At 44.8% G+C, this 22249-nt stretch overlaps 1 protein-coding gene across 4 annotated transcripts in view; it reads right to left on the minus strand.

Annotated features, from left to right (window-relative positions):
* Positions 1-265: 265 nt before the first annotated feature.
* KLHL3 (kelch-like family member 3) overlaps positions 266-22249 on the minus strand; it is a 118121-nt gene continuing 96137 nt past the window's right edge. For 3 of the 4 annotated variants that reach the window (XM_011969166.1, XM_011969168.1, XM_011969169.1), the window contains 6 exons: positions 21602-21799; positions 19955-20056; positions 16722-16850; positions 11047-11187; positions 8500-8643; positions 266-4868 (listed from right to left, as the gene is read on the minus strand). In XM_011969166.1, the coding sequence (XP_011824556.1) occupies positions 4840-4868; positions 8500-8643; positions 11047-11187; positions 16722-16850; positions 19955-20056; positions 21602-21799 (743 nt within the window). In that variant the 3' untranslated portion in view covers positions 266-4839. The remainder of the gene's footprint in view (positions 4869-8499; positions 8644-11046; positions 11188-16721; positions 16851-19954; positions 20057-21601; positions 21800-22249) is intronic. The other variant, XM_011969167.1, reaches the window with a different exon arrangement.

Raw genomic sequence — 22249 nt, forward strand, 5'->3', positions numbered from 1 at the left:
CGTGGTTCCCAGTGATTATCTGGCAGTTGCCCACACCACCTAACACCCCCTGGAGGGACTGTCCTCTCTTGGCCTCATTGAAGAAGGTCTTTGTGGGCCTGGTACTCTGCTGGGGCCAGTGATGGAAACCAAGGAACCCAGATCTTGTCCAGTACATCTTAAAATTTTTTTAATCCGAAGACATACAGGAATAAATCCGTCCTTTTCATGTTTGAGACATAGCAGAGAGAGTGGACTACACAAATGAAATACTGAGAAAAGTTTGCACAGTTCAACTTTTATTAAAATTAAAGGATGGGAAATTAGAACATGATTCCTGTTAAAATAATACATTTGAGGAAATGTTTCTTCAGCTATCGCTGTAACTGATCAAGCATGTGACAAGTGTTCTTTTACAAGATATACAGTCCCTAACAGCCATGCAGAGAACACCAGATCGAGGATCTTACCTATGCAACATGTTGTACGGGGTGTCAGTGATCAAGTCTGACTGGCTATGACAACCACAGGGACAGAGCACCCACACAGACATACACATTCAGCGTCTTCACTTTTCTTTCAAAGAAAGTATTTTACACATAATATGCAAATTAAACAAAAAGCACAAGGGTCCTCTATTGCCACTGAAAACGAGGGGAGGGGAGGACGGGGGAGCGAATAATTTACAATCTCATAACCAAACATGGTACTAGGGCAATTTGATGCTGCAAATGCCACAGTCCTGTGCATTCCTGCCATGGCTGATGCTATATCCATGAGTCACTGAGTCCCATGACGAAGGCTGCACAGGGGCTATGAGGCTGCAATTATCCACTACAGAAGTAATCTCTTCCATTCCCAAATGCTGGGAGTGCTGCTGGCTCTCCTGTTTGGTCAGTAGAAACACAGCACAGCTGAATATGAGGGGCTTAGGACTCTAAATAGTGCAAATGCTTAAAAAAAAAAAATACATTCTAACCTCCTTGCTTCTCCAGGCAAACAGAGCCTTTAAAAACTCCAACTAACTGGAATACGAGTTTGCTCAGCCTCCCAACCTGATCCAGCTAGGTGCAAATGGGGAGCATGGAGGCAATGTAAATGGCACCTGTCCCAACAATAATAATAATAATAATAATAAATTTTAAAAATCATGATGCTAATGGCAGATAAATACACAAACCAGAGCCTGGAGTAGAGACACAGCTCAGGAAGTAAGTTGTAAGTGTCGTGTGAGCACCTGCAAAGCACATGCTTAACACATGGGGATCATGAGGACTGACCCCTCTTCCAAAGGTCAGAGACAAGATGCTCCCAAAAAGGGCATCATCCAGCAGCAAAGGCTTCAAGCTAATGGAAGCTTCAGATGAACAAGGAGATAGAAGAGAATAAGGAATGGTTGGCTGGACCTAGGAAACTATGGGAGTGTGTGCTGGGGGGCAGGCCTTTCCCTGAGGCTTCTCCATGCCACAGGGTGCCAGCCTCAGTGCCCGTCAGTGGGAGCCACCATGAGACAGCCCAGCCTCACCCCCACAGAAAGCAGACTCCAAAAAAAAACACACACACAATCAATACAGATGGGCAAGAGCTGAGTCGAACACAACATCAGGCCCTAGCAATTCAAGAAACACCAGTGACTGTGTTTTAAAATGCAGCAGACTCCCTTGAATATGGTATTTTTTTAAAAAAAAAAAAAAGGCTCATCTACCTGGCGCTACTGGAAAAGATGCTTCTGGAGGGTGAGAAACAAAAGGAAGAGAGCTACAGGCATGAACTATGTTTGAGAGTGAATGATGCAAAGAACATAACATATCATCATGGACAATAAAAAGCGATTCAAACATCTTGAAAAAAATATCTTATAAAAATATCTACATTAAAATTTTAGCCTAAAAGCTACAGCTTCAATTTTATAAAAAGGCAATCTTTGAAAGGATCTGGCTCAGAAATATACAAACATTACACAACAGATATCAAAGTAAGACAGCTCAAAAAGCATCTTAGGGGATATTGCAACTGGCTTGTCAGGAAATAGAATTAAGTATTCTTATTGCATAGCAGAAAATGAGGTCACTTTCATTTGCATAATACTGCAACTTTGTAGATGGAGAGATGCCATTGGGTACTTATGAGAAATAACTTTGGAATTCAGAATCTGACTTCTACATTGTTCAAATCAGTATCCAAGTGGCGTCTCGGCTGCTTCTAACCTTGGGCCTCAATTCCATTTCACCACCTCAGTCAGATGACAGATACGCCACTGGCAAAGCTGCATTCACAAGCAGCCGTGGCCACCCTAAGTGGGGCAGTAAGAGGCTTCATCTACCATGTGACCAGCACAAACTCGAAAGTAGCCTGCTGTGTCCACTGGGGAAAGAGAATCCTACCTGGTAATGAAGAGATAGCAGATTTTGGTGGCATCTGTGGGCAGCTGGAGCAGATTGGCTTTGGTGATGACGTACCAGTGTTCTGGTCCCCGTGAGAAAGGACACACGAGGGTGAAACAGACACAGCCTCGCCAGCACGCCCAGCAGAGGCAGTGCTTTGTAGGGAAGGAAACATGAGGCGAAACCAATTGCAAAAATCCAAAAACAGAAAACATGACTGACTAGCTTTCAGTGGAGGAACCCTTCCCTGGAAGATGACACATAAAAAATAGCCTCTCCAGCACGAAAGTCTAGCTTCTCAACGGTGGGGGAGGGACGCGGAATTCACCTGTCATCTGAAATTGAGAGCTTCTGTGGACGGCATACATCAGATCCCAACCCCAACCCCATCCCCATTACACAGACACACCAAAACAAGGCTCAAAATTTCCTCAGAGAAGGAGAAAGGACATTTCTCATTCCATCAGCTTCCAACCCACAGCCAGGTAGAGTTCTGAAGCCACCATCATCCCCACTTCATAGTGAGACCACAGTACTCAACTAAAACATGCCTTGCTTCCTTTGGAGACATTTCTTCCAGGTCCCCCAAAGCTGGATATTTTAGCCTCTTCTGAAGGCTTCTACAACTTCTGGGTACCTTGTTGTTCTCCAAGCGTCTTGTTGAAGAAACATGTGCTTAACATCAGAAAGAGAAGTTTTGTCTTTAGGAGAGTTGCACATTTAGGGCACAATAAATATACAGTAAATACACAAAGCGGCCCACTGGCGGGGAAGACTTCGGGGTTTCTGACTGCAGGGGTTGGGGGATGCCAATCTCCTGCAGCACCTGCTTGGAAGTAGCCCAGTCGTATCAGAAGTCCAACATCAGGATTTATAAAGTTCCTTGGCTTCCTGTAGGTGGATTCTCAAAGTAGGGAGTGTCCCAGACTGCAAGGTATGAGACTATTCTCCAGACACAAGACTTCCCCTGCTTATGCCAGAAATTCCAGCATGAGCAATTTGCTAGTTTACGAACAGCACAACTTTAAAGTTTTTTAAAGACAAATTACTCCATGCACCCTCAAATGCCCACTCCTCAAGATGCTTGAAGCTCTATCATTAATCATTTTTACCTGTGAATTAGCAAAGCTCTTCCTAAGCTCCCTTTTTAAAACGCAAGCACACCTCAGGAGGCCTCAAACCCAGGGCCCACTGACACCTCCTACCTCACAGGGAAAGCAGTAGTGAGGTTCTTGGGGCTTGGGGAGAGGGTGCACACCCTGGAATGGGGGAAAGCACAAGAAAAAGAAGACAAGGACATTAGACAGACTTGACCACTGTCACAAAGCGCCAAGGGCCAGCTCTAGTGGTATATTCCTTTGAAGTCATCCAACATCCATCTGAATCACACACGACTCCATCCAACACAGGCACAAATCTATATTTGCATTTGGAGGAGGGTGGCCTCTTATTTATCCTCCAAACCAGAACACTTAAGAGAGTAAAACGGGGTGCTGTGAATAATTAAACCCGGATATTAAGTATAAATGGGGACTGTCCCATCCTGGGAGAACCTAAAAGTAGGACCCTCTCTGAGACCATTACAGGCAGGAACTGAATCCTTACCACTTTGGTTTTTGGTTCTTTGTTTTTTTCCTGGTTTTTTTTTTTTTTTTTTTTTTCAGTGTTACCCGAGGCTTCTCTAAAGAGCTAGTTTTCCCAGCTGAAGAGACATAATATCTCCCAGGCCTGGAATCTATGACATCAAAGACCAATGGCCTAAACCTGAAGACTGAGCAGTTCTCATCTGCTTCCTGTAGAACTCAAGGAAAAACAGTGGGCTGAGAAGCGCAGGGAACCCATTTGTCCCTTATTCTAGCACACAGAGGACACGGTGCAGCTTTGAAAATTCTCTAGCTCTTCTGCAGACAAAGTCACAGTAGTTAAAGTACATAAGTGGGTGTGGCCAGGGAACTGCCCCCTCACTGGTTATTTCTGGACATTCCCAGACTGTCCAACTGGACCTTCGGAAGAAAGCAGCTTTAGTAGTCTCAGGGTCCCCATGGGACAAATCCAGAAGAGAGGTCTCTGTGATTTGATTTTTAACACAGCGAAAGGATCAGTAGTAAAGAAATCCAGTAGACTGTCACACACGCTTACCCCCCAACTTAGAGAAACACCATGTTCTACACACACACACACATTCCAGGGTCTGTATGGTCCCTGTAGAAACACCAAAACAAAGCCCAAAGGTGCTGCCTGGGGCTGTCAGGATCCCATTGCTCAGGGCATAGGCCAGAGCACCTCAGGGGAGCGGGGGTGGGTAATGGTGTCCACACTGCGATGAACAACACCAGTCTGCCAAGTCAGAGGACAGCAGTTCTCACAGCAGCACAGACCCTCCCAAGGGAGTTGAATCCAGTCACCAAGGTCCTGCTGTTTAGAGTCACAGGCAGCACCTGCTCCTTCCTCCACCTCCTGGCAGTGGGATTTTGGGTCACAAGGACTTGTGAATCACGGCAACACCTAATAAGAAAGGGGGAGAAAGTTATCATCTTAGCTTCTCCAAAATTACTCAGAGTCCCAGTGAGTTCATGAATCCAAGATATCCTGAGTCACAGCCAAGGGAAATGTGTACAATTTTTATCCTAATATCGAAGTGTCTGTAGACTCAGGCTGCTAGCAGCTGGCCGCTCCCCACTCCAAGAGCCAAGTCCTGGCAAGACACTTGAACCTACGAGCACAGTCCCTCAAACACCGCTGGCTAGTAGCCTCACCAGGTGTCATCACATGGACTCACTGTGGTGACTCCCGTCCCCAGCCCTAGCACCCAGCCCAACAATGCTCAGTGCCCAGGGGCAGCTATGCAGCTCTAAATTTGAATCATTGTAAGAGAAGCGATGGGTGATTCATCTCTACTTTTAGAAGACACTGGAATGAAGTGGAAAGTATAGTAGGCTGCCTTCATGGGAGCAAGAAAGACTGAATTCCAATCCTAACTCTGCCACCAGTCAACCTGCACTATGGCCTTTGGCAAGTTCTTTGACCTCTTTATGCTCAGTTCCCACACGAATGTCATCTAACAGACCCTGCCAATGTGACAATCTCGACTTTGATAAATGCTCTAGACATGTACGCTGTGTTACTGTTTTAGTCCGGGTGAACCACGCTCAACACCTAACTATAAATCCACGCATGACCCAGAACCTCACTGTAAGGGACTGAGGCTACATATCAGATAGTACAGGTTGATTCCGTCAACATCCTTCCAACTTGCTGTCCTTGACCACAGCCACCAGCAAGTCGAAAGCTCGGGTTCCCAGACTGCCTGGCAGTTAGATGTGCCATGTGACCCAGTGCTGGCCAATAAGACTATAAAGGCAAGTGTGCCAGTGTTGCAACGCTGGCTTTGTTCTTGTTGTGACTGGAATGCTCACGCAAGGCCAAGGGGAGGCAGCAGCCCTTGATAAAGCTGGCAGAACAGAAAAGAGAAGAGAAACCTGGTTCTTCAATGTCAGTCTGAGCCCCCAGGCCAACCTTGGATTTCTTTCTACTTGAGACAAATACACTCACTTCCTTATTTAGGAAAGTATCTGTCAGGGTTTCTGGTGCCTGTTGCTAAACGAAATCCTAACTTATAGGTGTCTCCAGGCAGGATGGTTACTGGAGCCTTATTTTAACATAGTCCCACAACTATAAAATGTTCTGGTTGAAGATGAGATTGACAGAACATGGCTAAAAGCAAGCCAGGATACCCCACTGGAGATATTCTGCTAAGACATCTATTTCCTGTTTATTCCTGGCTAAAGGTGCAGACATTGAAGCTTCGAGGCAGGCAGAACCTGAGTCCAGGTGCCTGGTCTTGACAGCATCTTACTTGAATCTCAGACATCTCTTTCAGAAGGTAGCTTTTTGTTTTTGAAAGCAGGCTCCTGTGTTGCTTTTTCATATAACCTTTATCTTGATTATAAAAGTAATTTATTCTCATTATGGGAAATCTGGAAAATGCAGAACACAAAGAAAAAAGCTTTAATCCCTTCACACAAAGAAAACCACCACTGTCTTTTTGGAATACTTTCTAGCATCTAATAATAATTACAATCATTTACTGCATGGTGTCTACTGCCAGGCAGGCATTGTGCTTAGCTCTTCACAAGTATTACTGCATTTCATTCTCACAGCACCCTAAAAGGCTCAGTCTAATTTTATTCCCATTTTACAAATAAGACAACAGGGGTTCAGTATGATAGGATATCTGGCCCAGAGACTCAGGGCTAGTGGCAGAGCTGGGATTCAAATTCACATCTGACTCCAATATCCATCTGCAGAAGAAGCAGCAGCTATTCAACCCCCACTCCCGCTACCAGCAATACAGGACTACATGTGTGAGTTCACAAGGTTCATACAACTTTGCATCCTTTTTTAACCTAACAGGCTATTACAAATGTTTTCTCATAACATTAAAAATCATACACTATATAAATATCCCATAGATTATTAACTATTTCCCTCATGTCAGACATTAAGTTATTCTCAGTTTTTTCCTATCATGAGTAAGGCCCCAATAAATAACTGTCCACAAATCTTTGCATTTTGGAACATTTCCTTAGACTTTAAGATAATAGACTCAGTAAGTGGGTTTGAACATAAAATTGCAGGTTTGCTTGTCTGCTTCCTACCTACTTCTGGAGAGGGCAGACAATGAAGAAAGGTACATGAAATATTCAGCATATATATGAAATTCTAACCACCCACACTTAACTCTTCCCCTCTCATTAAGGCACGCCTGGAGTCAAGGGAAGATCCTCACTTGTCTCACTCATCCCAGAACAGAATTACTCCAGGACCAAACTTCTTCTAAAATGTTTTATACTTAGCCAAGAAAAGCATTACAAGGTGAAAAAAACTCTAAAGGAAGAAAAAAGTTAAAGTCCATTGCAACAGAAGTCTTACGTTGAAAGACTGTGCTGCAAACTCCTTCAAATCTGCACAGCACAATCTTCCTCTGCAGTCAAACTAGATGGAACGACTGACCTTATAACGCAAAATGGGAACTGGAAGAATATCCCTGGAGTTGTGGTATGGATTAAAAGAGACAATGACTATCAAATACTTTGGATAATGCCTGGTATGTTCTGTGTGTGCTGGATAAATAATGTTATCTCTATTCCAGATTCTGGAAAACCAGATACAAGGAACTGAACTACACTATGGATATATATTTGCTCATCTCCCCATAGAGAGAAACACCAACTCTGACGCCACCCCTGCCCCTGCCACTCACCAAACCCCTCACACACACTCCCCAAGAAGAAGCTTCCACACCCGCCTGGTGCCTTACTCTAAGGCTTACCCTGAGCTGGGGTAGCACAAAGGGCATGGACTTAGAACTCTGGGTTTGAACTGACTTTGCCATTTATTAGCTGTGTGGCCTTCAGCAAGTTACTTAAACTCTCCAAACCTCAGTTTCATCATCCATAAAATAAATGGATACAGTCCCATTCAGCCCAAGAGTTGCTGAAAAGATGAAAACAAATGCACACTCTGTTCCTAACACACTGCCCCATGGCACGGGGCCAGCCACCCAGTAAAGGACAGCCATTTGTGTGATTGTGATCCAGCCTCAAAGTGTAATTGAGCCTGTCTCCTCCAGGAAGGGTTCCCTGGCTTTGCCAGTTCTCACCAGTCTTTCATGTGCTAAAGCCTGTCTAGTGTATGTCATTTAGAAGTTGTATATACATCATCTTGTCTTCCCAGTTGTCCAATTCAACTCTGGACAGCAAGAATTGCATCTTATGCCATCTAGGAGCCTGGCACAAAGTAAATCAGGAATGGCAATGAAATTCTAAAATCTCTTGTGACAACTCAGTTCAGTTGGAGTGGCTCGATGGAACAAACGTTATAAATTCTGAGGCTACCTTCAGGTTCACAGGGTCAGGGCGGGGGCAGGGGGTAATAAGTGCTAATTATCAGTATCTGTCATGAGCTCAGAATGAAAGAGTGGTGGCCATGTAACAATTACCTGTCATCCCTGGAGGAGGCACTCAGGCCCAAGTTAAGCAAGCTCACATCCCCTCATCCCACCGGCCCACCCACCCCTCATTCCCCCAGTGTGTTGGAGGCCTCTGGGATGGGCATGGAGATGGCACACACTGACCTGCATAGCTCCGCCCCGTGCTCATGTTGGTTGGAAGCAGTGTCCATTTGTCAGTGACAGGATTGTAGTACTCCACCGAAGCCAAGTTGCAGGACCCATCATCCCCTCCAACCACATACAGGAGCCCATTCACTGCACAGACCCCTGGGAGTCAAACAAAAGCCATAGGAGACATCACAGCAGGCGCACCAAGAGATCAGAATTGATCAAGAGACAAATCCGGAGAGCCTGGGAGGCTCTTTTCCTCCCTTCATGGTAATACAACGGGGATTTGGCTCCACAGGTTTGAGTTTGCTAAGTGGAAGAAAATATTGACAACAGCCACTGGGCTCCAAGGATCCTTCTTCCTAACAAGATCATTTCCCTGACCAGGGGGTCTGATTACTTATAAAGTGTATGCCCTCTGCCACACACATACCTACACTATAAGTATGTAGAGCATATGGGCACAGACCCCTCTCTACTGGAAAGGTGTACACAGACCTCCTGTGCCAGGCCTAAGCTAGAGAATAAAACAATTCAGGGGACTTCATGCATGCTACTACTTCTCTGCTGCTAAGTTTTTCCCGGATAAGCCCTATGGTGTATCCACACTGTGTGATGCTGATGGTTATGTCTGTAATCCCTTTACAAGACTGGGGTCTACATTCACACACAGCTCCCAGGGATGAGGAACAGCTCCCACCCTGATCTCAGAGTGAGATGGGTTTTGGGCAAGGTCTCATGCAGCAGGGTCTAAGGCGTACGAAAATGTAATTAATTATTGCTCATTAAGACTTTCAAAGGCCATAGTCCAATATGTTGTGTGTTTTTCAAAATTAGATTAAGGGATTGGTGATACTCCAAAAAGTAGCAATTACCAGTGTTGCTGAAGGTACTCTCAAATACTGGTGAGACGATAAAATGGACACCTTCCTGGATGGCATCTAAAATACATGTGCTCCCTCTAATTAAAAAAGTCCACTTCTGGCCAGGCACAGTGGCTCACACCTGTAATCCCAGCACTTTGGGAGGCCAAGGCAGATGGATCACTTGAGCCCAGGAGTTCAAGACCAACCTGGGCAACATGGTGAAACCCTGTCTCTACAAAAAATACAAACATTAGCCAGATGTGATGGCACATACCTGTGGTCCCAACTACTCAGAAGGCTGAGGTGGGAGGATCTCTTGAGCCCAGGAGGCAGAGTTGCACAGCCAAGATTATGCCACTGCAATCTAGCCTGAGAGAGCGAGACCCTGTCTCAAAAAAAAAAAAAAAAAATCTATTTCTGGCCTTTTATTCTAAAGAAAGAATTTTAAATGTGTGCACTGATTTAGCTATAAAGACCATTTATAATAACTAAAGTATTACTTATAGTATAGAAAAGATGGAAATAACCTGTGTCCAATAGTAGATTGTTTAAATTATGATATAGTCATTTAAAATAATATCATATAAGTAAGTTTAGTGTTGTAATAAGATATTCATGAGAGATTGTAAAGTGAGTTTTTTTAAAAAAAAATAACAGGTTACAAAATAGTGTTATAGTGTAATTCCATTTTTGTTATTAAAAAATAGAAATATCTATGCATGAATTTTATGCAAACACACATTTACATCTAAACTGAATTCCCAGGTTCTAGATAGACTAGCTGCCTTAAGGGTCCTGTAATTCTTTGCTCATGTGGCTTCAAGCCAAATGAGAACTTCTATCACAGCAGGCTTAGGCAACAAGTAAATTAATAAACATCCCCTCAGCCCCTGTTTACACTTCCAAGTCAGACACGAATGGGCTTAGCAAACAGGTAATATGAGAATAATGAAAATGGATCTGCCTGAAAGTCACCTGTGTGTCTTTCCAGCCTGGGAAGTTGGGCTAAGCCAACACTGTCCTAGAGCAAAGAGGCATAAAGGTATACTGACACAGTACACAACCCACAAGGCAAAGCTCAAAAAGGAAATAGCTTAAAAGGGGCCTCATGCTCCAGGAAATATAAACCTAAATACTCTACAGTAAATCATTCCTACAAGAAGGCATAGGAGACAAGAAGGAAAGGAGAGACAGGAATACAAAGAAAGCAATAAGGAAAGGAGAACTGATCAAGGGTCCAACTGTCCCTGCAAGGAAGGAGACTGGTTTCAAGTAGGAAATGAGAGGTTCTCCTAGCCAGGCACTGGCAAAGAATAGATAGAACCAAGTGCCATTTTCTGGCCCTTGTCCACAGAGCCCTGAGCTTAGCTACCTACAAAGCTGTCGGGCAAGGGGTACTGACGGCAACCAAAGGACTTTTCCAGGTCTGTGCTCATCTGTGTGTGGTAAAAGTCATCACCCTTCAGTGGGGAGGAAGGGGATCCTCTGCATCTAGGTTGCAGGATCTGCAGCTAGCTTTCGGGGTCTCAATTTCTCCCCTCCTCTAACCGAGAGCCCACCTGGAAAATGGACACTCCCTGTTCAGGATATACACTCAGCTCCAGACCCTGGGAATCTCCCTGATGTTTACAGCCAGTGTCTTCAGGGAGAAAAGGCACACGACCCCCAAAGGGGAGATGGAGAGAGGAGTCATTACCTGCATTGCGCCGGCACATGTTCATGTCTGCCACTTGCTTCCAGGTATTTGTTCCAGGATCGTAAACCTCAACGCTCTTCCTCACCAAAGGCCCATCATGCCCACCTGTGGCGTACAGCTGTCCGCTAAGCACTCCAACCCCTGAAAGGCAGAGCACAGTGTCCCAGCCTCAGGCTGGCTACAGTAACCGGAAATCAGGAGGCCTGGGGTCCAGTCCTGGACAGCCCTGACCAGCGAGGGGACTTGGGGAGTGCCAGTTTGTCTCCCTGGACTTCAGTGTCCTCATCTGTAAAACAAATATAATGACACCCTACCCGCCCCCTCATAAGACTCGCAACCTCAAAACTTTGAAGTATAAAGCAAATGTGACCCAAATTCTGTTTTGAAAAAACATAAATATATACATACATATATACATACAGGGGACGATGTTCATAAGCAAAGAAAAAAGGACAAAAAATACTGAAAGAAATCCAGTAAAATATTAAGAATAATTATTTCTGAGTGGTAAATTACATTCATTTTCCTTTTTTGCCTATCTATATTGCCTAGTTTTCCTACAATGTTGTATTACTTACTCATCCTTATATTAGTTGATTAAAAAGAGTTAAAAATTGAAACTAGCGACACAGCAAAAGTGCTGAAATTATTATTAAGGAGGCCTCCCTGCTGGTCATGTAAGCAGAAGCTTACCTTTCTGCCCACTTCTCTCCTCCTGTACTGCAGAGGGCATTATTAGATCACTAACCATGTTGATCGGCCTGAGTTGAGTGCTAGAATTGCTTCGTTTACAAGTTTTAGTATAATCTTTTAAAATCCTTTTATACAACAAGAAGATGAAAGCCATAAAGAGGGAAGACAGCACAGTATCTAGAAAGTGCAACTGACCTGGTAGCTAGGACACCTGTGTTCCGGACTTGCCTCTCTGACTTGCTCACTGGGTGACCCTTCCCCTTTCTGGGCCTCAGTTTCCCTATTTGTAAAGGGAAAGAGTTGTACTAGATCAGTAGTTCCCATGGACCACAGACTACTCCACTCCGTGGGCAGGCTGCATCTCAATGGACTGGGAAGCTTTTTACAAGATAGATTCCACACTGGTCAGGAGTCAGAAAAAGTTCCTCAGGTGACTGGGATGTGCAGCCAGGTTTCAGACCCAAGAACCAGACTTGTAGACTATAACTCCATATGGATGAGGACTGTTTTTACCTTGTCCTCGTCTGCTTTCCTGTGCCCCACGGCAGTAGGTTCTCAAGAAATATTGCTTGAATGACAAAAATATAAATTAATAAAATCCCTCCCAGCAATTATGTGGGTATGCTAGTGGCTCCCAGCAGTTGCTCTAAACTAACAGCAGATGGCGCTGTCGTATCAACAATGGCTCTCTCTAACTGACAGGTTTAATACAATTAGTTGAGTTCCAAAGCTGCCTCACCTTCCTTTCCTCCATGCTCACTCAGCAGGAACACGCACTCCCTGAGAGATGGCCTCTTTTTCCCCTAACCATCTGGTAGCATTGCCCACACCCTGCTGAGGAAGCGAGCTGCCTTCCAGGCACTCAGGCAACTCTGCCTCTGCCCTAGTGCAGCCTCATCCATAAACATTCATGCAGCGGCGTCCTGGACCTAGAGCCACAGGCGCTCCTGGCACCTCAAAGGGCCTCAGGCAGCCAAAGGCCAGGGCCTCTGGTCTCTGGGTCTTCAGCCAACAAGAACACCCACCTTGATAAGTATGTGGGTTCTCAACTCCAGAGGTGAGACTTGCCCAAATCTCACGAAAGTGAAGCACTGAAGAAAGGCTGACCTGGGAGTCGGAGGCCAGGGCTCTGACAGTAACCTCAGGAAAAAGGCTTGGTTTTGATTTCCTAAATCAAGGTCAGTGTGCCTCCCAGGGACACTGCACTCCCAGGCAACAGACGTGTCACCCTCCAGGTCCTCCAGTGTAGGTAAGAGACAGGAATAGGGCCAGGTGATGTCCACCCAGCAATAACCATTTCAGCAGCTTGGCAGAGACAAAGCAGCTGTAGTCTCCAAAGGCGGCTCCCTCCACAGAGACAAGCCTGAGCTTCCTAACGCAGGTCTGCCCTGGCGGCTTCACGCCCGGCTGCCTCCCCAGGCTTTCGGCCCTAGGAGCGGTCACGCATCTCAGGGTGTGCTGCCCCAGGCATGCTGAGCTCTCACCCCTTACGTCACAACAGAGGATTTCTAGGGAGTACGAAGAAGACTCTACCAAAACTTTAGAAACCAAAATTTCCGAAAGAGGTTTACGACAGGAAAAGAATCATGGGATTTGTGGATTGACTTGGTTCTTAGGGAACATCTACTACAACCCTACAACCCACTCATTTCACATATAAGGAATTAGAGGACAGAATAAGGGAAGGGATTTGCCCAAGGAAGGTCATATGGCAAATGAGAGCAGACCCAGCACGAAGTCCTGGGCCTCCTGACTTCCAGGCAATGGCTCCACATTCAGGAAGGGCCAACCTGTCAGAATCAGCAGAGACAAAAATTCCCGAAAAATAGCACTCCAAACACAAACACTTCTTAAATGGCATCATGCAGATTTTATTTTCAAAACCAGTGAGCACACAAAGGCTCTTTAAAAATATTAAAATAGCATACTTTTTAAAGAATGCTGAGGAAGTGGTCATATGTTTGGTACTATAAAATGAGATCACAACTCAATCTCCAAAAATACACAAAAAAAAAAGAAAGAGAGAGAGAGAGAGAGAAAGGAATAACATTGTGGGAATGTGGCTACCCTTCTCAGAAGTCACACAGCCTTCCCGCCAGGATCAGATTGGTAATCAGTCACCACTGACCACAGGAACCAGCAATAAAGAGCCAGTGGACTGATGCCTCTGTCTGCCCTCAGACCCTTCCCTTTGGGCCTCTAAGACAATGGATGGGAAGACAAAGCAGGGGAGAAGGGGTTGTTGCTCCGCTTCCTGAAAAATCCCAAAGGACCATAGAGCTTCTGGTTTTCTGACAAGAAGTAGAAGTGGAAACCTTTTGGAAAGTCATTTTCTTCCCATGTTGGGGAATGCATTGAAGTGAGGAAAAGTGGGAGTAGGGGACATAAGTTATCTCCAAACATGAACACTAATAGCTTGGCTTTCATTCCCAGACAGGCAAGCTCAGCTTTGTCAACTGAAGACTTGTCCTACTACTTCAGAGGGATAAGACTGATAATTTAGGGATTTAAAAAACTAACTCTGGAGTCAGCATTACTAATTATATGACCTTGGGCAAATTACTCAACCACTGGCAGCCTTCCTTTCTAAATCTGATAAGTGGAATTCATATTGTATCCACATTGTAGGGCTGTAGTGAGGATTAAATGGATTGAGGCATAAAAAGTATTTGTTAGGACAGTGCCTGGCACATAGTAAGCCTTCACTTTCAAAAGATGTAAACACCTTCATAGAAACATAAGCGATGATGAGGAGCGTATTATCTCATCCATTCTCTAGTGATCCCCCAGGAAAGGTTAACTTATAAGTGCTGTGTCTAGCTGCAAAGGTGCTAGTGGGATTATATACAGCAAAACGAAAGAAGGAGGAGTTAAAATAAAATGTTAGGTTGTTGAACCAATACCCACTTGTGACTGACTAAAGAAATCACAGATTACACAAACAAATGGAAAAACATCCCATACTCATGTATTGGAAGAATCAATGTCATTAAAATGACCATATTCCCTGAAGGAATCTACAGATTCAACACAATTCCTATCAAACTATCAACATCATTCTTCATAGAATTAGAATAAACAATCCTAAAGTTTATATAGAACCAAAAAAGAGCCCGAATAGCCAAAGCCAATCTTAACCAAAAAGAACAAAGCCAGAAGTATCACATTACCTGACTTCAAATTATATTACAAGGCTATAGTAACTAAAACAGCATGGTACTGGTACAAAACTAGACACAGAGATCAATGGAACAGAATAGAGAACCCCGAAACAAAGCCACATACTTAAAACAAGCTGATCTTCAAAAAAGTCAACAAAAATAAAACAATAGGGAAAAGACACTCTATTCAATAAATGGTGCTGTATGTGGCTAGCCACATACACAAGAATGAAACTAGACCTCTGTCTCTTACCATATACAAAAATTAACTGAAGATGGATTAAAGACTTAAATGTAAGACCTGAAACTATAAAAGTCCTAGAAGAAAACCTAGGAAAAACTCTTCAGGGCATTGGCCTAGGCAAAGAATTTATGACTAAGATGCCAACAGCAAGTGCAACAAAAACAAAAATAGACAAATGGAATTTAAACAAACAAACAAAAAGGCTTCTGCACAGCATAAGAAATGATCAACAGAGTAAACAGTCAACCTACAGAATGGGAGAAAATATTTGCAAATTATGCCCCCAACAAAGGACTAACGTCCGGAATATACAAGGAACTCCAACAACTCAACAAGGAAAAAACAACCCATTAATAAGCAGGCAAAGGATATACATACAGACATTTCTCGAAATAAGGCACTCCAGTGGCCAATAATCATATGAAAAACTGCTTAACATCTGATGATTATCATCAGAAAAAGGAAGATTAAAGCCACAATGAGATATCATCTTATACTTGTCAGATGGCTATTATTAAAAAGTCAAAAAAGGCCGGGTGCAGTGGCTCACACCTGCAATCCCAGCACTTTGGGAGGCTGAGGCAGATGAATCACGAGGTCAGGAGATCGAGACCATCCTGGCTAACACAGTGAAACCCCATCTCTACTACAAATACAAAAAATTAGCTGGGCATGGTGGTGGGTGCCTGTAGTCCCTGCTACTCAGGAGGCTGAGGCAGAAGAATGGTGTGAACCCAGGAGGCGGAGTTTGCAGGGAGGCGGAGCTTGCAGTGAGCCAAGATGGCGCCACTGCACTCCAGCCTGGGCAACAGAGTGAGACTCCATCTCAAAAAAAAAAAAAAAAAAAAAAAACATTAGCATGGTTGCAGAGAAAAGGGTATGCTTATACACTATTGTGGAAATATAAATTAATACAACCTCTATGGAAAAACAGTATGGGGATTTCTCAAAGAACTCAAAGTATAACTACCATTTGACCCAGCAATCCCACTACTGGGTATCTATGCAAAGGAAAAGAAATCATTATACTAAAAAGACATGTACAGTCGTTACGTTTAAAGCAGCACTATTGACAACAGCAAAGTCATATAACCAATCTAAGTATCCATCAATGGCTGATTAAAGAAAATACAGTATGTATACACCATGGAATCTTATGCAGCCAAATAAAGGGTGAAATTATGTCCTTTGCAGCAACATGGATGGAGCTGGAAGCCATAATCCTAAGTGAGATAACCCAGAAACAGAAAATCAAATACCGTATCTTCTCACTTACATGTACAGGCTAAATAATGGGTATACATGGACATAAAGATGAGAACAATAGACACTGGGGATTCCAAAAGGGATGAGGCTGGAAGTAGGGTGAAGGTTGAAAAATTACCCATTAGGTACAATGGTCACTATTTGGGTGATGGGTACACTAGAAGCCCAAACCCGACTGTTATGCAGTATATCCATGTAACAAACCTGCACATGTACCCTCTGAATCTAAAATGAAACAAACAAACAAAAAAATGTAAAGACCCACTTGTGAGCAAATCACACACAGCCAGCATCCCGAGGTTCTCCCATACCTGCGCCACTGCGACGGGTGCTCATGTCCGCCACGTATGTCCACTCATTGGTCGCTGGGTTGTACTGCTCCACAGTGCTCAGACACTGGCGGGAAGCTCCATCATAACCCCCAACAGCATATAGCTTCCCTGCAACAGACAAAGTGGCTGAGTGTGGTGCCAGGGACACTGGCATGAAACCAGAGCTCAGCTAAAACCCTATCTGCAACCAACTGGGGCACCCTTACCTCAGAATTCTGTTCCCTCTTTCTCCAGGGGACCACCAACTTACTCCTCAACCAAGCAAAGCATCCTTCACATTTCTTCACATATTCTACTTGCTCTTAAGCCATGAGCTCCTTAGAAGCAAACACTGAACATTCTAAATAAGCACCCCCAAATACCCAGCCCAAAGCTATGGCCTGGCACTACTGGGACTCAACATAATCTTGCTGGTGAATTAGGTTAAATTTTCTCTAGAACAAGACACCAGCACTGGATAGATGGAAAGCTAGAAGGCCCCCAGCTATACACAGGCAGACCACCTTTCTGGCTCAAGGCTTGAAATAGCAGATGAAATAAATATGGAAAAATCTTCTTCAATGAGAACCCAAAACCTGTCTTAGCCATTGTCTCTACCCCTTCCACAACCCTGGCAGGTACAGTGTGTGAATGGAGTGTTCTTTGTACATTGTGGGCCAGGGTGGCTGGAATTTTTCTGCAGACTACCCTGTGATCTCTGAGCCATACACAAGAGCCCTGAGGTGCCGTCATCTACTTTTAAATTAAAATGCCATTAAGCTGCTACCCAAGGGTATCATTTCCACCTGGGGCTGAGAGCTGACAGTGAGGCTGGACACAGGAGGAAACATTTGGCATTTGAGCTATCCCAAAGCAGAAATTCAAACATTTTGGGTTTAAAATTTAGTCTTAAAATGCAATGGGATGGTCTCTTCTGTGGGAACAGAGGGAGGAGTCACACTAGTTGCAGACTAAATAAACATCGCCAAATGCAAATCCATTTAACAGGATTACTTGGTAGATTTTTTGGTCATATGTGCTTTCTTGATGGATAGACACCAAGAATACTACTAGTATTTGAAAATCCGCAATTATTTTAAGTTAGAAAGATTCTCAGGCTCAAACCCATACTCTGCTACCAGAACTACTGCTGTATTATCAAATGTAAAAATGTTTTTCTTCTATCATCATCGAGCCTGGCTTTATTATCTGCCCCAGGGTCCTCTCAATTGACCTATCTAGAAGAAAGAAACACACCCTCCCCTCAGTTCTGCACGCACCGGAGTGAAAATTTTTTAAAAACCTGACTAAGCAGCTCTTCTATGGTCCAGGCTACTTGTACGGTGTGTGCTGCTTCAGATGCGACAATCTCCATAGCACATTCTCCGCTCTCCTGGGGAGCTTCTGCCTGTACTCTGATCCACACAGTCTTTTCCTAAATAGCTATTCTTCGAGGCAGCCAGTAGCAAATTATTGCAATTTCCTCCATTTTTTTTTTCAGTGTCATTCAAACTGTATAGCCATGGTAATGAGATGATGAGAGGGAGGAGAGGAAGCCAGACAGTGCAGAGAGCTGTCTCTTCAAGGCCACAGTGAAGCAGAGTCCACTTAAGTTCCTCCCTCAACATTCTCACCACAGCTGTAAATTGGACTCTGCTCCCCCAGGGTGCCCACAGCAGAAAGAGCTTCAGATTCAGGAGGGGCAGAAGAAACAAATTCCCAGCCTGTCTTCCATGTCAACAGGGCGTGCTACAAGACAGCACTTCTTCCACATACAGAATATGCTCACAAAAGCCTTTGTCAAGGGGAGTATTTTAAATTACCACCATTATGGCACCTCCTCTAACCCCCATCAACCATTCCATCTGCATCAGCTGAAAAAATACGCACTCAAGGTTGCTCCTTCAGTCTATTAACAGGGATTTGCTATTTTTAACCCCTACTCTATTGTTTGATATTCTGGCTAAGGAACAAGAGAAGAAATGAGAAGGTGGCTAGACAAAGCACTTATACTTGGCAGACAAATCAATTTCTGTTCCACCAAGAGAATGAGATTGCAAGACACAATTTACCTTGGAAGGAGGACAAAAATCCTTGCCCTCACAAAGATGACTTATTTAGTATGTTAGAATAGTATACCTTTAAATGAAAACTTAAATTACACAATACCAGTGCAGACTGAGAAATACAGTGCGAGAAAAGAATATTTCTATTAATGTCTAACTCGCTGAATGTTACGCTGTCCCCAGGACACATTTGTGTTTGCATGTGTATTCTTGAGTATGTACATGAGAGATGGAATGTCTGCACACATGTCTGAATGAACAGATATTCCATCTAAATTCTCACACTAGCACAGGTTGATGAATCAGTGTTGTCCTGCAAATAACATTTTAGTTCAAGTAATAGTCTATGCTTTGGTACACTGAATTCACACATATTTACAGAACTCCTACCTACTGGCATTTGTCAGCATTCTGAAGGGGCATAGCACAGTGGAAAGAGCACCGGCTTAGGAGTCAGAAGACCTGGGTTCAAGGACAGGCTGTGCTATTTACTGTCATTAGACTGTGGGGCATCCGGAGGATGGAGAAAATCTGAGTCCTGCCTACCTCCTTCACAAGGGTTTTGCAAACAAAACGAGAGACTAGACGTAAGAGTTTTTTTTTTTTTTTTTTTTTTACAAATGAATGTGTACCATCTGACCAGGCCCAAGACCTCACCACGCCCTCCTGCCTTACCCTACACATCTTTCCTGACTAGAGCTGGACTCGATCACCAGCCTGCCCTGCAGAGACAGTCATCAGACCTAAGAAGACGTGCCTACCTCACCCACAGTTCTGTTAATGTTCAACATATGAATATGAGGACAAAATTCATTAAACACATTTAATTCTCCCTCCACTACATTATCCTCCTGGGTCACATGCTGACTATGGATTCCCTACTCCCTTCCCCTCCCCAACCCCCAGCAGAGCTATTGACAAGGGGCCAAACCACAGGCCGGCATTTCCCCTCTGGGCTCCTTCTACTCCCCCAGCCCAGCTCCACCACGGGCCAGGAGCTCCACCACCTCTCTGAGTCTCGTCTGCTGAATCAGGATAATAGTACCTAACTCAGAGGAGTGATCTCAGGAATAAACCAAGGTAGAGGAAGCACCAAGCAGGATGCTGGACCCAGGACAAGGCCTGTGGGCCGGATAGGCCTGGCCACTGGCCACTGCACCTCCTTACCCTCCACAACGCCCACACCCACACTGCTCCGCCGCGTGTTCATCGGGGCCACAAAGAACCACTCGTTGGTCTTGTAGCTGTAGGCTTCCACCGATGCTAGGCCTGGGAGACAAGAGACTTATGAGACTTCCATGGCACCAGGCCTCACCCTGCTGTGTAAGAAGCAGTGAGGATGGGGGAGGAGTCCAAATGCAGGGGCTGGAAACCTAAATGTATGCCTCGGTGCCACCTCTGAATCACCATGCGGCCTGTGGCGACTCCCTCAAACACATCTGCAGTGTCTACCTGCGGGGACTATTAAGACTTGACCCAGAGAGTGGGCTGTGAAAGGACAGGGGGTGTGTCTGAAATGCATGGCAAACGTAGATCATAAAAACTGCAGAGTGAGATACTTTGATTCCAAGTAGTCACTTGAGGTAGCCTCACTGAACACCTATTCCAATCCCCTTTCCCCCAGCTTCGTCTGTCTTAGCAGTGGAAAGCTAAACACTTGCTTTCCAAGACTCCCTCACAGCTAGGGGTGACCAAGTCAATGAGACCTAAGCAGAAGTCTATGGGGATTTTAGAAACGGCCTTTGCTTTTCTGATATAGATACCACCCCTCCCGGAACACAAATGTGTTGGCTGGAGGTATAACAGTCATCTCATGATCATGAGAAAAAGGCCAAGAAAATCTAATCTTAAAGAATGTGGTCTCAATGTCCATGAGCCACTGGACCAACTCAGCCACTGCTAACCTCTAGGCTTCTTGTTTCATGAGTAAAGCAAAATCCCTCATGTTTTAAGGCACAGTTTAATCAGGTTCTCTACTTATAGCCAAAAGTAATTTCCTAAAGAAACAATGCACCACTACCCTTTCGTTCTCTTTGCCCCACTCACTAAAGGCAGCCTCCAGAGGGGCTAAAGCCCTGGAATTATATGAGTGAGGCAAAGAGAAGGCTGAGAAAAATCCCCAAATTGTGAAGACACAAATAAAAATTCAGAGAAGTAAAAAAACACTGCTTTTCCCCTCCCTGGGGGCCAAAGGATATCATATTAGTTTAATAGAGCTACTGTTTACTGAGACACCTACCTGGCAGTATGAGCAGAGATGAGATCACCTCTCTGAGTTTATGTCAACTAATGGTTTCGGGTTGAAATTTTGAAGCTAGATAGAGTCCAGAGGCAAGAAGGCTCACCTATGGTGAAAAAGCCTGGCAAAGCTTCAAGTGGGGTAGTAGAAAGGGCAACAGAAAAAATGGGCAGCCTGGCCCACTGCATGACCTGAGCCAGGTTTCTTCCAAGTGCTGAACTCAGCTCCCTCATCTGTCTGGCAGAGGATTCAAACTGGAGGCCTGAGGCACCCCCCCGCTAAGCATGCTCTCCTTCTAAGTCTCATCTTCTGAGTAAATAGGTTCCCAGACACTGAAAAGTAGGAAAGGGACTCTTCTGAGTCCTAGAAAGCCTAGTACATGGGCAGTTACATATTCTGTGTGCAAGAAGGCCTGGCTCTTCCCCTGAAAGCTGGATGAGGCAGAAGGGTGGTATCTCCCTGGGGCAGTAGCTACAAATGGACAGAAAGTTGGTCCAGAACTGGCTAAATAAAACAGGGTTTCATGGAGGGTGTGTCCCAGGCTAGGAGGGGTTGGGAACACACCCTGAACCTACCAGTACTGCCATCAAAGCCTCCCACCGCGTAGAGCAAGTCATTGAGCACCGCTGCGCCCAGCGTGCTCCGGCGCTCCTGCATGCTGGCAATGGATGTCCACTGGTCCTTCACGCCGTCATACACATCCACTGTCCGCACCCGCAGTGAGCCATTAAACCCTCCCACGGCATACACGTGGCCAGCCATGAACACCACACCTGAGGCACAGGAAACCGAGACATCAAGGTCAGGTCAGGCGCATGACTGCTCAAGTTGATGGATGACAATGGAGGAGCAAGACAGACACAGGAAAAGTCACCACCAAAGATACTTCAGATATTTCGCAGTCATGGGATTCACTGGATTTCTTTCCTACTTGCTTTTCTAATTTTGTCTGACTCAAGTAAATACTTGAATCAGCTTTAACTCCCCAAGCTCATAAGAACTGACCCCAAAAGAGCCAAAAACTGTGCAAGTGGCCGGGCGTGGTGGCTCATGCCTGTAATCCCAGTACTTTGGGAAGCCAAGGTGGGTGGATCACCTGAGGTCAGGAGTTCAAGACCAGCCTGGCCAACATGGTGAAACCCGTCTCTACTAAAAATGCAAATATTCGCCAAGCATGGTGGTGTGTGCCTGTAATCCCAGCTACTTGGAAGGCTGAGGTGAGA

The sequence above is a fragment of the Mandrillus leucophaeus genome, unplaced genomic scaffold, assembly GCF_000951045.1.
Source record: "Mandrillus leucophaeus isolate KB7577 unplaced genomic scaffold, Mleu.le_1.0 Scaffold88, whole genome shotgun sequence".
NCBI classification, from domain to species: domain Eukaryota; kingdom Metazoa; phylum Chordata; class Mammalia; order Primates; family Cercopithecidae; genus Mandrillus; species Mandrillus leucophaeus.